This window comes from Vulpes vulpes, chromosome 6 (genome assembly GCF_048418805.1).
Source record: "Vulpes vulpes isolate BD-2025 chromosome 6, VulVul3, whole genome shotgun sequence".
In the NCBI taxonomy this organism is placed as follows: domain Eukaryota; kingdom Metazoa; phylum Chordata; class Mammalia; order Carnivora; family Canidae; genus Vulpes; species Vulpes vulpes.
In genome coordinates, this window is record NC_132785.1 from 97,390,466 (window position 1) to 97,406,278 (window position 15,813).

A 15,813-nucleotide genomic window follows, 5' to 3' on the forward strand; every position below is an offset into this window, starting at 1 on the left:
TTAGTCATTCTACTATTGCCAGACCTCCTTAGGCAAAGAACTGGTTTGTTTGAAGTATGTATACTGTCAAACTGTTCTCTAAAGGTTGTGCCATTTCATAATGACATGGGATAATTTTTGACCTAGCTGTTTTATTGTCTAAATTCTCTAATTCTATTTTAAAGTGGAATGAAAATGTGAAATGTTCCTTAAGGAATTAGACAAATGGCAGTAATTCAGTCAAGCAATCAATCAAAAAAGCATTTAGATAATGTGCAAGGAATGTATACAAGAAGTCCAAATTTATAGTGTGGCTGAAAAAAAAATAGCAACAAAGAAGGAAAAAAAAACCCAAACAAACCTCTAGTGCATAAAAGGATCTATAACACTGTTTATTTATTTTTATTTTTTAATATTTTATTTATTTATTCGAGAGAGAGAGAGACAGGCAGAGGGAGAAGCAGGCTCCATGCAGGGAGCCTGATGTGGGACTCGATCCTGGGACCCCAGGATCATGCCCTGGGCCAAAGGCAGGCACTAAACCACTGAGCCACCCAGGGATCCTATAACACTGAGTTTAAAGCAGTCAATACAAATATGCAAGTTACTACATTACATTACATGCTGCTAATCAGGGGGGTAGGATGTATACAGAGAGGGGACTTCTTGTCCTCTGCCTTCCTTGAAAGTCAAGACCAGCTCCAAATAAAAGCTATGACACAGGGAAGGCTTCGTACTGGCAGACAGTACTTCCCACATAGGCTTTGTACTACATGATGTGTACTATCTGTCTAGTGTCCCCCTAGGAGCCACCAAAGGGCACATGACATAGGCTTGGGACATTCAAGGTCTTTCCCAGGCTGATTTAAGGAGGTGGGTGGAGGAAATCCTCTTTCCACCGGGCTCACAAAACTGGAAATCTGGGCAGTTGGGCTGCTGGTGACTGTGTCTCCTGACTGTAGAGGCAATTTCGGAGAGAAGGTGAAAGCCTCAAACATGTTTGCTTGTTCTTAAACTAAGTGTCATTTCTTTTCCTGTGTCTCAGATGGCATTCCCTCCTGCAGTCTCAGAGCTGTACGATTTCTCTCCTCTCTTGTGTTGCATCCTCCTTAATAAAAAGCCCTCCACCCGGTGATCCCATCTTGCTCCTCAGCTCTCTCTTCCTCATTCCAGCCAAACCTCTTGGACGAGTGTCTACACGTACACTCTTCACACTTATTTTTCACCTCAAGATACTCCAAATAGGCTTCAGCCCCCATCCCTCTACAGAAATGGCTCAAAGATTACCAAGGATGTCCACTGTCATCTCTTCATGGCTGACGTAATCCTTGTTACTCAATCCCTTAGTATCATTTGGCCTAGCCAACCAATTACTTCTTGTTTGAAAACTGGTTGGTTTTCATAACACCTGGATACTGAATCCTCTGGTTTTTCTCTTATAACCCTGTTGCTCTTCGGAACCCCCTTGCCTGCTCTCTTCCATCTATGCATGTTCGGGTTTCTGGAGGGCTCTATACTAAGTCCCCTTCTTTCCTTATGCTACATTCTATTCCCATCTTTTCCCTATAATCACGATGTCATTCACTATTCTGGTTTTGATTGCTATCTATATATTAATGGCTTCTCAGTCTTTTGCTGAGACTGCACCTCTGAGCTTCACAAGTACATAGCTGAGTGCCCGCTTCAGATTGTAACTCAAATGAATTAAGATATATAAAAACTGACATTTTTCAAACTGAACTGTTCATCTCCCTCCAAATATCTGGTCCTTCTCTAGGGGTTCCTAATCACCAATGGCTCCCCAATCCACACAGTTGCTTAAGCTGGATGCCTGCAAGTCATCCTCGATACCTTCCTCTTCCTCATTCCTTCCATTTGGTCTGAGAAATGGCCTGAGCATCCTACCTCCTAAATACTTCTCACATCTATCTCCAATTCCATCACCACCATCTGAGTCCTGGTCACCATCTTCTCTCCTTGGACTTTGGAATTAGCCTCCTAACTGGTTTCCTCACACCCATGCTTGCTCCTTCCAATCCACTCTTCACATGGCCCCAAAGACAGGCTTTTGTTGTTGTTGTTTTTTTTAAGTTTGTTGATTTATTTATTTAAGTAATCTCTATACCCAAGATGGGGCTTGAACTCACAACCCTGAGATCAAGAGTCGCACCTTCTTCCCACTAAGCCACCAGGCGCACTCCCCAGAGGTTTTAAAAGACAAATCTCACCCTGTCCCTGCTTAACAACTTTCAGTACCTTTCAGCTGCCCACAGACCGTGTCCCAAGCATTCCCATGACCTACTAGTGTTAGTCTCGGACGCTGACCTACCTTTTCAGGTGAATTTTAGCCACTTTCCCCATATCTTTTTCTTTTTTATTTTATTTTATTTTATTTTTTGGCTCTTGCCACGTGGAATCCTTCTTGTTCATGAAACAGGTCAAGCTGTCCTTTTCCTTGGAAACCCTGAATAAACCGATCTTTTTGCTGTGTTATTTCTTCAGGGGACCTGTCCTGACCACCCCTTCCAGGTTCCATGGTTCCATTGTCCCATTGCCCCTGAGCTTTTCCTCCATTGCACGCCTCAAGTGTGTGATTCAGATCTTGTTTTTCCTTGCTGTGGGACTATAAGCCCCAGGAGGGCAGGCACCACCACTGTCTTGCTCCTGGCTCTGTCACCACTGCCCATCTGTACCTAGTGCTGAAAGGGCAAAGATGGAGCATCTAGTGTCCCTCACATCCCCACCCCAGGGCAACTGTGTAGCTCCCCACCATTTGGGGACTATCGTTTTTTAGTGCCAAAGTCCAACAGCAGCAAATCTTTCAGTGGTTCTTAAAGCTAGAAGCCTGTTCTTTGGAAGAGAGAATGACAAAGTTGACCGAAAAGGTCACCTTGACCTCTTCCCCTGGAGCACCAGGGCTGGAAGGGAGCTCCCTGGATGTTTGGGAGCTTGCTTTATAAGCCCTGCCTAAGTTAGGATGATGTGCTGCATCCTTGCCTTGTTCTCTTAAAAGAAGTTTTGATGTTTTTAAGACAGGGCCTTCCCCGCCCGCCCATTGTTCTTGTTTGTTTTCATTCTGTAGTGTGCCTCCGCTCCTAGGGAGTGAAATGGTTGAGAAGCTACTCAGTTGGAGAGCCCCAAAGCGCGCCCTGAGTGCAGGGGGCTAGGAAGACCCGACCTGCTCTCAGGGGAACCAGAACAGCCAGACAGAATGTAATTAAGTAGCTTCAAAACGGCCTGGGCGTTACGGGAGGCAAATTGGTTGTGCTGGCCCTCAGGGAGCAAGCTTTGTGGTCAAGCACAGAAGATGGAAGGGTTCACCCAAGGGCCCGAACACCCCCGGAGCCACGGGTAGGAGGAACAGAGGGCTGCCCACTCTAACTCGCAGCGCAGCCACAAGCTCGAGTGTTCCTCGAAGAGGCGATTTCTTCGGCAGGCACGTGTCAGGGGCCGTGTTTGTGTGAACATCTGCCCTTGCTGGGCAGGGCTGCGTAGACTGGGAACCACCCCGCAGAGAGACTTAGTACATCTCGGCCACGTCTGCTTCAGAACCGACCTTTCCTGCTCTCCGTGCAGCGAGACACACCTCTCCCAGGAAGGAGGCGGACAGGATTTCCATCATTACTACCACCCTGTTAAGAACAACAACAACAACAACAACAACAACAAGACAACCGTGTAATTACTCTCTGCAGGAAAGGCGCACAAACAGGATGGTTCCGAGCTGAGCGCGGGATGAGCCCTCCCTGTTAAGATCAGGAAAAGGGACCTGCCCGCCGCGCGCCCGCCCGGGCCAGGGCCTCTCCCGGCCCGGGACCGCCGGGCAGCGCCGCCAGCCCGCTCCCCCGGTGGTAGGGAGGGTGCCCGAGACCGTGGAGCGCGGGTTCCCCGCTGCGGCTCCTCCTCCTTCCGCCTTCCAGCACCCCCGGACCTTCTCCCAGGCCTCAGGTGCCGGCTTGGGCTAGGCCCCGAGCCCTTGGCTTCCCGGCCGCCACCTGCGGGAGCCCCTCGCCCGCAGAGCGCGGGGAGCGCGCGCAGCGCCGGGCCAGCGGGCGGCCGAGGGGCGCCCCGCCCCCGGGGCTCGGAAGGCGCGGGACTCCGGCGTCCGGCTCCGCTGAACTTGGAGCCGGGCGGCGCGAGGCTCCTGCCGGGGCTGCGGCGGCTGCCGCTTCCTGGTTTGAAGCTCGCCGGGTGGGGGAGAGCGTGAGCCCGCGGAGGCGGGGGCAGGAGGAGAAGCGGGAGGAGGCGGGGGCAGGAGCCGCCTGGGGCTGGAGCTGGCCGGACGGGTCGCTCCGGCTCTCCGGGGAGAGGAGCTTCCCGGCTCTGGAGGAGGCGCGAGCCGCCCGAGAGAGCCGCCGGGACTGTCGGGCCGCCCCGGCTCGCGGAGGGCTCGGCTCCGGGCTCCCCTCCTTTCCACCTCGCGAGGGAGGGGGCGAGGGGAGGAGGGGAGGGGACGGTCCCGCGCGGGAGGCAGAATGACCAGCGGAGGGGGGCTTGGGCGCTGCTTTTCCCCGGAGCTGCGTCCGCTCCGGCGGCTGCCGCGAGGGCTGGCTTGAGCAGGGGCTCCAGGCTCTCCCGCTGCGAGCCGGCGGGCCCCCCGGGGCTGGGCCGGTGGCGCCGGCATGACGTCCGGCAGCATGAAGTTCAATGGATACTTGAGGGTCCGCATTGGCGAGGCCGTGGGGCTGCAGCCCACCCGCTGGTCCCTGCGCCACTCGCTCTTCAAGAAGGGCTACCAGCTGCTGGACCCCTACCTGACGGTGAGCGTGGACCAGGTGCGCGTGGGCCAGACCAGCACCAAGCAGAAGACCAACAAACCCACGTATAATGAGGAGTTCTGCGCCAACGTCACCGACGGCGGCCACCTGGAGCTGGCCGTCTTCCACGAGACGCCCCTGGGCTATGACCACTTCGTGGCCAACTGCACCCTGCAGTTCCAGGAGCTGCTGCGCACGGCCGGCGCCTCGGACACCTTCGAGGGCTGGGTGAGTGGCCGCGGTGGCTCTCGCTTGTGTCCGCTTGCCTCTCTGTGTCCCCTCCACTTTTCAAAACTCACCTGGGTCCCGCTTCCCCATCCCGTAGCCGGGCTCCCCGGCGGAGGAATTGGAACTCGGTCCAGATTCTGGTCCTCGCCCGGGTGGCCCCGGCCCTGGTGACGCGACCGCCGTGGGTGTGTGGGGGCTCGCGTGTGTCTCCAGGGAGCCGGCCGGGACACGGTCCCCTTCGGGGCTGGCGGCTTGGGCTAACGGGAAGTCAGGGCGGAGGAGGTCACCCCCCTACGCTCAGACTTTGGATAAGGCGCCTCAAGTCTCCGCACGCGGGTAATCCATACAAAGGAAAGGCGAGTGAGATGTGGTGTGAAAGTGGCTTGCTCTGGGCAAAGCCCTTAAAGCGCTTCTTAGGGGAAAGCCATACATTCTCGCAAGTATTATTCATAATGTTTATGGATACATGTTGGTTCAGCTGCTCAGACGTGCACACGTGTTTCAGCATGCAGATCCATTACATCCCCTGGGTACATAACCTACACTGGCAGGGATCTGAGTTCCTGGGTCCGCACGTTGGCAAAGTTGTATTGGGTAGCAGTTTTCCAAGGAGATGAGGTTTACGCGTGTTTGTAAGTAACTTCAGTTCTGTCACAGCCTGAGAGGTGTGTCTTGCATGCGCCTTTGTGCTACTATTGGTCTGGGAGCTTCCAGAACTCCTCAGTTCGCGGACCACCCCCAGTTCTCCCCATCTCATCTGCTGGTGTTTCTGTGTATTGACAAGTACTTACCCGCAACTACCTACTTGCCTCTCCTTTTCACATAGTTCCCATGAGACAAAATTTCTGCAAATGAATTAAAATTTCTATTAGCACTCTACTCAGTGCTAAAATGCTTTCACTCCTTATTCCCTGTACTGGCTTTGTGATACAGGTGTTCTCCTTTCCACTTTTACATGATGAAATGATAATTATAATGAAGTGGTCTGGTTTGGCAAAGTGGAGTGGGCTGTTTGAAGACTCTGGAGTTTAATGGTTTAAGTAGGAGGATGTTGGTTTTGAGTCCAGAATGTGAATCAGTATTGAAAACCTATTTGAAATTAACACGTGGTGGAATCAGGTGGATACTAATGAACACTTATTTCAATATTTATTGTATACTTTGAGGAACTGGTAATATTACCATATATTCTGTAAAATTACAGATGGCTTGGAGAACTATCTTTTAAGTAGAAAACATGATGACTATGACTATTTAATCATTTTAAATTCTATTGAGTTAATTTTTCTTCAGCTGAATTTAATGAAATTCAGAAGTGGATTGGAGAGGAACGGCTAAAATAGAGACTTTAAAAAAAAAAGAAAAGATTTTGGGTAGCCCTGGTGGCTCAGCAGTTTGGCGCTCGCCTTTCGGCCCAGGGTGTGATCCTGGAGACCCAAAATCGAGTCCCACATCCGACTCCCTGCCTGGAGCCTGCTTCTCCCTCTGCCTGTGCCTCTCTCTCTCTCTCTGTGTCTCTCATGAATAAATAAATAAAATCTTAAAAAAAAAAGATTTTATTTATTTGAGAGCGAGCAAGAGCACAAACGGGGTGAGGGGCAGAGGGAGAAGCAGACTCCCTGCTGAGAAGGGAGCCCCATATGGGGCTCTATCCTGGTACTCCAGGATCATGACCTGAGCTGAAGACAGATGCCCAACTGACTGAGCCACCTAGGTGCCCCTAGAGACAATTTTATCCTGTGAATTTCTAAATAGAAATAGGTGTGAGCCTAGGAATCCAAATGGAAGTACTGAATTAGTGTTTGATTAGGAGTTAGGTGGGGAAAACTCTGGAGGAAACAGAAGTTCTGAGTATGGTGGTACAGAATGGCCAGTGGCTATTAGAAGCATGACTTCCTGGAGATAACCTAGACTGGTCCTTCTTACCCCTGGTCTGCACCACTGAATCACATGGTTGGGGGCGGGGCGGGGGGGGGGGGCTTTTGAAAATCTCTGCTTTTAAAAACTAAGAGTCTCTGGCTGTGGGACCCTAATGTCAGTACTTTCAAGCTCCCAGGTGATTCCAAATGTGCAGGCAAAGTTGAAAACCTGTGGCCTAAATGAAGACCAAGAGATTAGGACTGAAAGTATACTGTAGGAAGATCCAGATAACCTGACTTGGTGGAGGTGTGTAGAGCTGCTTATGGTTCCACTGGATGAACAAAGATTTAAATGTATATTAAATATCTATATCTACAATTGTCCAAATTAATTATACTGAGATGTTTAAATAATACATGTTGATGTTTTTGAAAAAGTGAACATTTGGTAGGCTAGATCAGCATTTAAAAGACCTTGAAACCGGTGATTTGCCATTCATTTATATTTGATTGGGGGGAGGAGCAGAGTTTTTTGTAAAAAGTTCTGGGTATTTTTAAGTTTTGGGTAATTTGAAACTGAGGATAGGATAGATTGAGTAGAGTATTTCATTAATTTTTAAGAAAAGTCTTGTTAGGAAAATATTGAAAGTGTATAGAATGCTTGCTTTAAAAATGATTCTTTATAGATCTAAAAGTGGTTTACACGTTTAGAATTACAGAAATACTTTTTAGTATTTTGAAGTGTGTAGTATATTCAGACATTTACCAGTAGAATATTTGATTTTACTTCACAATAAATTGATGTGGTGCAATTGGAATTATAAATCGCTGAACTTAAAAAAAAAACCTAGTGACTTTTTGCTAGTTCATGAGAGACAAAAAACCGAAAATATATTTATCATTAGAATAAAAGTTAATGCCTTCTGGCTTAACGTACTTTCTAAGTATCGAAAAGATGACAACTTTGATTTTTGTACCATTTTTTTCAGTGTTACCTTCTAAGCTTGATGAGAAAAGGGACTTAGTTTAATGTGGTATATTCCTGATACCAAGCACACTGTCTGACATGGACTAGGCAGTTAAATATTTCTTTCCTGATTGACTATATATATTTAGTTAAATCTACATAAAAACCCAAGGAGGTGGGTGGGCTACAGCTAAAGAAGTTCTTAAACAGTAATTCACAGCATGAAACAGTTAAATCAGAAAAAGATCTCAAGACCTAAGTTTCCACCTGAAGCTAAAAGGAAGAGCAAGTTGAGCTATAAGCAAAGAAGGAAATGGTAAAGAAGGAAGTCCGTGATGTGGAAAAGAGAAACAATAGAGAAACATCAATGAAAAGCTGGTTCTCTGGGGGGAGGTGGAGAAAACAATAGAATTAATGAACCTCAAGCTAGAATGATCAAAAAAAGAAGGCAAAATTACAGTATTAGGAAAGAGAGAACATGATTATAGATCCTACAGACGTTAAAAAGAGAATATTATGAATAATTCAATGTCAATTCCACAATTTATTTCATGTGTCAGTACTTTTAATGTTGTATACATCAAATTATAGTAAAAAGACGACTATAAACAACATGCAGCCCCTCTATTTTTATGAACAGCACAACAGATTACAGTAAGCCGAGTTTATATTTCACCATCAAGTGTGGTTATCCCATTAGTTCACTTTGTGATGGGTCATTAAGAATATCTTCAGGGATCCCTGGGTGGCGCAGTGGTTTGGCACCTGCCTTTGGCCCAGGGCGCGATCCTGGAGACCCGGGATCGAATCCCACATCGGGCTCCCGGTGCATGGAGCCTGCTTCTCCCTCTGCCTATGTCTCTGCCTCTCTCTCTCTCTCTTTCTCTGTGTGCCTATCATAAATAAATAAAAATTAAAAAAAAAACTTCAAATCCAGTAGTCTCATCATTACCCCTTAAAATATCCAATGAAAGGTTTGAGCTTGGAAGAAATGGAAGACACTGAACATGCTGCACTGCCTTGAATTCCATTTGTAATTTTAGTGGAGCAAACAGACCCTGGATGTTTCTTAGTGTAGAAAAATTCATTTTATCTTGGTTGAGCTGGAAATTTTTTTCTGACAATTCAGGAGGATGACTGGGCAAAAGTTCATTTTTCACACAAGGGAGACCTTTTCGAAGAAGATCATGCTGTTCAAAAGGTCCACTTGCTGAAAGTTCAGTAACTGGAATACTTTCCTTCAGCTGAGATCCAAGTCCTCTGGCATTCATCTTCACTTGCTCTGTGAACAGCCACTCAGCTCTATTACCGTCAGCCGGCCCCCTCAATTCCACAATTTAGATGAAATAAATTTCTTGAAAGATTCGAACTACCTATACTTATTCAAATAATTTTAATAGCTTTATTAAGTATTTAAATTTAACTTTCCACAATGGAGACTTGAAGTCTCAAGATGGATTTACTGGAATTCTGTCATAAATATATTTAAGAAATAAATAGTGCCAACTCTATACAACCTATTACAGAAAATAGAGAAGGAAACACATCCCAACTCATTCCATGACAATATGCCAAAACCTGATGAAAACATTACAAGAAAATAAAACTACAGACCAATGCCCCTTGTGAACATAGATAGAAAAATTCTTAAATTTTAGCAAATTTTAATTCACCAAGATAGCAGGTGGGGAGTACATTATGACCAAATGGGGTTTATAACCAGGATGCAAGATTGGTTAAACATTTAAAAATCAATCAGTGCAATTCTTCATATTAATAGAATAAAAGAGATTAGTATGATCATATAAGAATAGAAAAAGTATTTGACAAAATTAAATATCCATTTATGATAAAAACCCTCAACAAATTAGTAATAGAATGGAACTTACTCAGCCTAATGAAAGACATCTGTGAAAAACCTGTAGGGAGCATCTTAATGGTGAAAAAATGAATGATACTCCCCTAAGATCAGAAGTGGCAAGGACGTCTGTTTTGTCACTTCTATTCAACAGTGTGTTGGAGGTCCCATTCAGTGCTTTAGGCAGTTTAAAAAATACATAAAGATTACAAAGGAAGAAGTAAAACTGTGTTTGCAGCCAGTATTACTGAGTAAATATAAGCTCCACTCACTGAAGTCACACTATGGTGAATGAATCTTTCCAAGAATTCTTAAAAACCTCTTTTAAGAGGTGTTTTTAAACAGTTCTGCATAAGCATCACAGATTGGCCATGTATTTTACTTCTGTATGATTGTAGAAAATTCTAAGACATTTATAAAAGGGCTACTAGATCTAACAAGTGAATTTTCCTAGGTTGCAGGATCTAAACTAATATACAAAAGTCAATTGTATTTCTATGTACTAATAGTGGACTGAAGTAGAAAAAAATACCATTTATAAGAGCATAAAAATATCTGAAATAGTGTAAATTTGATTAAAGAGATGCAAAACTTGTTCACTGAAAAATGACAAAATATTTCTGAAATAAATAAATGGAGAGAGATATTGTATTCGTGAATGGGAAGATTCAATATTGTTACGACCCCAATTGTTCAATAGATTTATTGCAATCCTACTCAAAATCTCAGCAAACTTTGTTGTAGAAATTGATAAACCGATTCTAAAACTTATATAGGACATGGAAAAGACTAGACTTATTTAATAGTAATTTTGAAAAATAACAAATTGAAAGACATATACTCTCTGATTTTAAGACTTTTAAAAATGCTACCATAGTCAAGATAATGTGATATTGCAGTAAAGAGAGTTCTTTAGATCAGTGGAATGGAAGAGAATCTAGAAATAGATCTATATGTGTATGACTGGGTGATTTTTTTTTTTTTGACAGAGATACCAAGGCAAAGGCAACTTGATGGGGAAATAATCTTTTCAGAAGTAGTACTTGAACAATTAAATAGCGAAATGCAGAAATATGAGCATTGACCCTTAAAACATACACAAAAACTAGCCTAAAATAGATCATAGATCTCAGCAGACAAGTTTAACTGTAAAACTTATATAAGAACACAGAAGAAAACAGTAGTGACATTGGGTTCAGCAAATATTATTTAGATAGGACACAGAAAGCACCAACTATTAAAAAATCAAACTTTATTAAAGGAATTGTTTCTCTTCAAAAGACTTAAGAAAATGAAAAATCAAGTCATAGATTGGGAGGAAATATTCTCAACATTAAGTCAGACAACAGGCTTGTAACATGAACTTATTAAAAAACCTCTTAATTTGAGAATAATACCGATTTAAAAATGGGACCAGATTTGTATATTTTCAATGGAAAATAGCTCATGAAAAGATGCTCAAAATCATTAGTCATCAAGGAAATGCAAATTAAAACAAAAATTCATTGGAAAGGCTAAATTAAAAAGATCAACCATATCAAATGTTAGTGAGGAAAAGGAGCAACTGGAACTCTCATACACACTGTGAGGAATATAACATGGTATAGTCACATTGGAGAACAGTTTGATAGTTTCTTGGAATGTTAAACATATACCCACCATGTGAACTAGTTACCCTTAAGTATTTACCAACAGAAATGAAACTCTTTTGTACAAAGACTTAGATTTGGATGTCCATAGCTGCTTTATTTGTAATAAAACTAGAAACTACTCAAATGTTGGTCAACAGTTGAATTAAAAAAAATTTTATTGAAATATAGTTGACATACAATGTTAGTTTCAGGTTACAACATAGTGATTTGATAATTCTGTACATTATGTAATGTTCACCATGATAAGTACACTTACCGTCTGTCATCATATGATATTATAATATTATTATACTCTCTATGCTGTACTTTTGTTCCCCATGACTTTATTTTATAACTAGAAGTTTGTACCCTTAATTCTCTTCACCTATTTTGCCCATCCCCGCAGCCCCCTCCCTTCTGGCAACCACCAGTTCTCTATATTTATGAGTCTAGTTTTGTTTGTATGTTTGTTGTTTTGTTTTTTGATTGCATATATAAGTGAAATCATATGGTATTTTTCTTGGTCTGACTTATTTCACTTAGCATAATATCCTCTAGGTCTATCTATGTTGTTGCAAATGGCAAGGTATTCCATTGTGTGTGTGTGTTTACAGACCACTTCTTTATCAGTGGACTCAGGTTGCTTCCATATCTTGGCTATTGTAAATAATGCTGCAGTGAACATAGGAGTGCCTGTATCTTTCTGTATTTTCATTTTGGGGGGTACTCACTCAGTGGTGGAATTACTGGATTGTATGGTATTTCTCTTTTTAATTCTTTACGGAACCTCCATACTGTTTCCCACAGTGGCTGCACCAATTTATATCCCCACCACCAGTGTATGAGGGTACCCTTTTCTTCACACCCTCAATACTTGTTATTTCTTGTCTTTTTGATAATAAACATTCTGACTGGTGTAAGGTGATAGATGCCTCATTGTGGTTTTGATTTGCATTTACCTCATGATTAGTGATGTTAGAATCTTTTCATGTGTCTGTTGAACAGATGAGTGATTAATGAATTGTGTACCCATACTATAGAATACTACTTAATACTAATAAAAAGTGATGAAGTATTTGTACGTGCAACATGGACAAATCTCAACCCAATTTATATTGAGTGAAAGATGCCAGACAAATAGGAGTGCATACCATATGATAACATTCATGCAGAATTCTAGAAAATGAAAACGAGTTTGTAGTGATTGGAAGCAGACCAGTGGTTGCTTGGGAATGGAAGATGGAGGTGTGGGAGGGAATGGATTACAAAGGAAGCACAAGGAAGCTTTTGAGGGAGATGACTATATTTATTATTTTGATGGTGGTGATAGTTTCAGAGTTATTTACTTACACCCAAGCTATCAAATAGTACACTTTTAAGTATGTGCATGTTATTGTATGACAGTTATATGTTAATAAAGCTGTAGGGGAAAGAACAGTGAGGATTTTACCAAAGAAGATGTTAAGTGAGTGACTGAATTAGGTTTAAGCCAAGGCTGACTCTTGAAATCTACACTGCCTCTTAGGATAGAAAATATTTATGAGGGTAAGACCATAAAAAAATTCATTATAGTTTCTGATTTTTGGGACAGTCTCATTTTCTAAATTGTCACTCTAGATTTCTCTTTCTGTTTCTTTTAGAACTGGTTGATTTTGCATAATTTCTTGGATTTCTGAAAACCAAAAATATTCCCACATTAAAACTTTCCTTCTTTCATGTATTTTCTTTTTATTTGCTATATGTCCAAATGGGGACTAACTTCTAAACTTAATGCAGAACATGGGGAAATGGGGGGAGGCAGGAGGAGCTGGAGGCTGCGTCATGGAAAGACCTTGGCACCCCTTCAGGAAGGAAGGACCTGTTTGGCGGGATCTCAGGCTGTTTTCCTCCTTCACCCCTCCTGAAGACATTATGTTCCCTGCAGCATTGGAAGACTGCTTTCTCTGAACTTCTCAGTGAAGTTTTTGGTAGTCTTGTCAGGTGAAGCGGCCAGGTTACCTTTTTGGTAGTCTTTTTGGTAGTCTTGTCAGGTAAAGTGGCCAGGTTACCACCGGACAATTGTCAATTGCCTTTTTTCCTGATTCCTGGACCCAGATGCGTGAATTGATAGCCATTTAAATTCTTCCAGATTCATTATCTAGAGTTCCATTGTCTTTTGTACTTTGCAGTGTGATTATTTATTCTAACATTTCTTTCTTTCTGAGCCAAATGGCCAGGAGTGTCCAACATTGACTGACAGTGTTGAAGGGAAAGACATATTTTAGCATCTCTAGGGAGGTTTATTCCAGTGGTACAGGAATTGGATTGGAGATCCTGTGTCTTCAGTTTCATTGTCAGAATTTTGCTGTAGTGGGGCTGGCTGTTTCTCATTACGCAGGTTGTGGCTCAGAAGATCCCCCGCTACAGAGAGCATTTTCCTGACCACGTTATTATCTTGTCATCCTTCATTGCTCTCGTCATTCTCTGAGATCATTTTGTCAATTTACTTATACCTTCCTCCTTTCAAGTATAAACACCATGAGAGCAGAGGCTCCTCCTCTCTTATTCACGGTTCTAATCCTACCACCTGAAGTGGTGTCCAGTATGGGTAGGCACTAAATATTTGTAAAAAAAAAAAATGAATTTCTTAAATGTGATTTTGGAGCAAGTAGAGTGTAAGTACTTTGGGAACCTCTGTAAACATTTAATTCATCTTTCTAAAAGAAATCATTGGGGAGTGACCAATTATTACAGTGCGCCTTTTAAAAATCAATTAATGATGTATCAATATGTATTTTATAGATTGGGCAGGATTTTTATGTCCTTTGAGTATGATAATGGATTGAAAACTCTGTGGATGAAAAAATTCCTTGTTTTTGCTTCCGCTTAAAGGACTGTGATTTTTAAGCCTGCTAATAGGTTGTAATTTCTTTCACTGGTAATTTGTGAGCCCAGCATGTTAAATTTGGGGCCGAGGCAAGACATAAGCATTCAACCTTGGAGAGTTAATGAGGTTGGTGGGCAGACTGTGAATCATTTCATCTTATGTAACACTTTTGGTATCTAGCAGGTGTTCAAATGATGATTAATTACAATAGTAAAAGTACAGCACATTTTTATGAGAAAGGTAGCATTTACTTAGAATAAGAGAAGTGCCTTGGATTTCTTGCAGTCTCTCTTTTTTTATTGGATTTATTTTTATTTATTTATTTATTTATTTATTTATTTATTTATTTATTTATTTATTTTATGATAGTCACACAGAGAGCGAGAGAGAGAGAGGCAGAGACACAGGCAGAGGGAGAAGCAGGCTCCATGCACCGGGAGCCCGACGTGGGACTCGATCCTGGGTCCCCAGGATCGTGCCCTGGGCCAAAGGCAGGCGCCAAACCGCTGTGCCACCCAGGGATCCCCCTGGATTTATTTATTTTAAAGAGAGAAAAGGTGTGTGGTGAGGGGAGGGGCAAGGGGGAGGGAGAGAGAATCTCAAGCAGAGTCCCTACTGAGTGTGGAGCCTACAGTGTGTTCCATCTCCCAACCCCTTGATTACCACCTGAGCCGAAATCAAGAGTTAGATGCTTAACCATCTGCAGTCTCTTTTCTGTCTTTTGAAATAGAAGGACGAGAACCTGAATAGATCAGGTTCTGCTTTTGTGTTAACTGCTTATCTCTGTCTTATTAGAATATGATTAAATTGAGGCCTGAGTAGGAACTCAGTGCCTTGAGCACTCTTTTCCACTGTTAACATTGCTGTATCCAAAATCAGTTTTCTCAGTTGCCAAGCTGACAGTCATTCCTTAATACCTTCAGTTGTTTCCCCTTACTCTTGGAAAAAGCACACATCTTTAAGATGGTATAGAAAGTTCTCCATGATCTGGATCCTGGTTTCCTCTTGAGCCTATTGCTCAACTCTCCTCAACCCAACTCTGTTCCAGTCACATCTTTCATCCTCGAGGGCCACCTCTGTGCCTCAGGTCTCACTATAGACATCACTTGCCCAGAAAACTTTTCCTGACATCCCAAGTCTGGATCCTCCTCTGTAGTATTCCCTCAGTATCCTGAGATCTCCATTGCCCACCTCCCTCAACCCTCATCCTGAAAGAGTGGATATATGGGATTGGGCTCTCATGAAAGTATGTGATATTGGTTAGAGGGAGTTCAGTGTGTAATAGTATGGATGATTAACTAGGATTTATATTTCTTCTGCTCCTGGAGTAGCTACTCTAACACAATTACATGTGTCTGTAAAAAGTGTGTCTGCATGAAATGCCAAGCCCTAGGTGAACCCTCATCCACCATTGAACATATCCTATGTACTGGGCACTGTGCTCTATCTACCCTGGAGAGGCAAGTGAATAAGACAGACATAGCCTCTTCCTTCATAGGCCCTGGAGTTTCATGGAGGGAAGGAGATTGGGGGAGAAAACCAGCAACCAGGAAATTACAGGAAAGAAGTACTAAGATGCTTTGAGCACCTGGTTGGAGGAGATTGGAAACATTTTTCTGGAGGGAAGATAGCTGATTTTTAAAGCCCTAGTATAGAGAGCCACAGGCC

At 43.1% G+C, this 15,813-nt stretch overlaps 1 protein-coding gene across 1 annotated transcript in view; it reads left to right on the forward strand.

Moving 5' to 3' along the window:
* Window positions 1–4,228: 4,228 nt before the first annotated feature.
* The window catches only part of PRKCH (protein kinase C eta), a 157,028-nt gene continuing 145,443 nt past the window's right edge, over window positions 4,229–15,813 (forward strand). Inside the window, exon 1 of the mRNA XM_072761707.1 lies at window positions 4,229–4,964. Coding sequence (XP_072617808.1) covers window positions 4,602–4,964 — 363 coding nt within the window. The 5' untranslated portion in view covers window positions 4,229–4,601. The remainder of the gene's footprint in view (window positions 4,965–15,813) is intronic.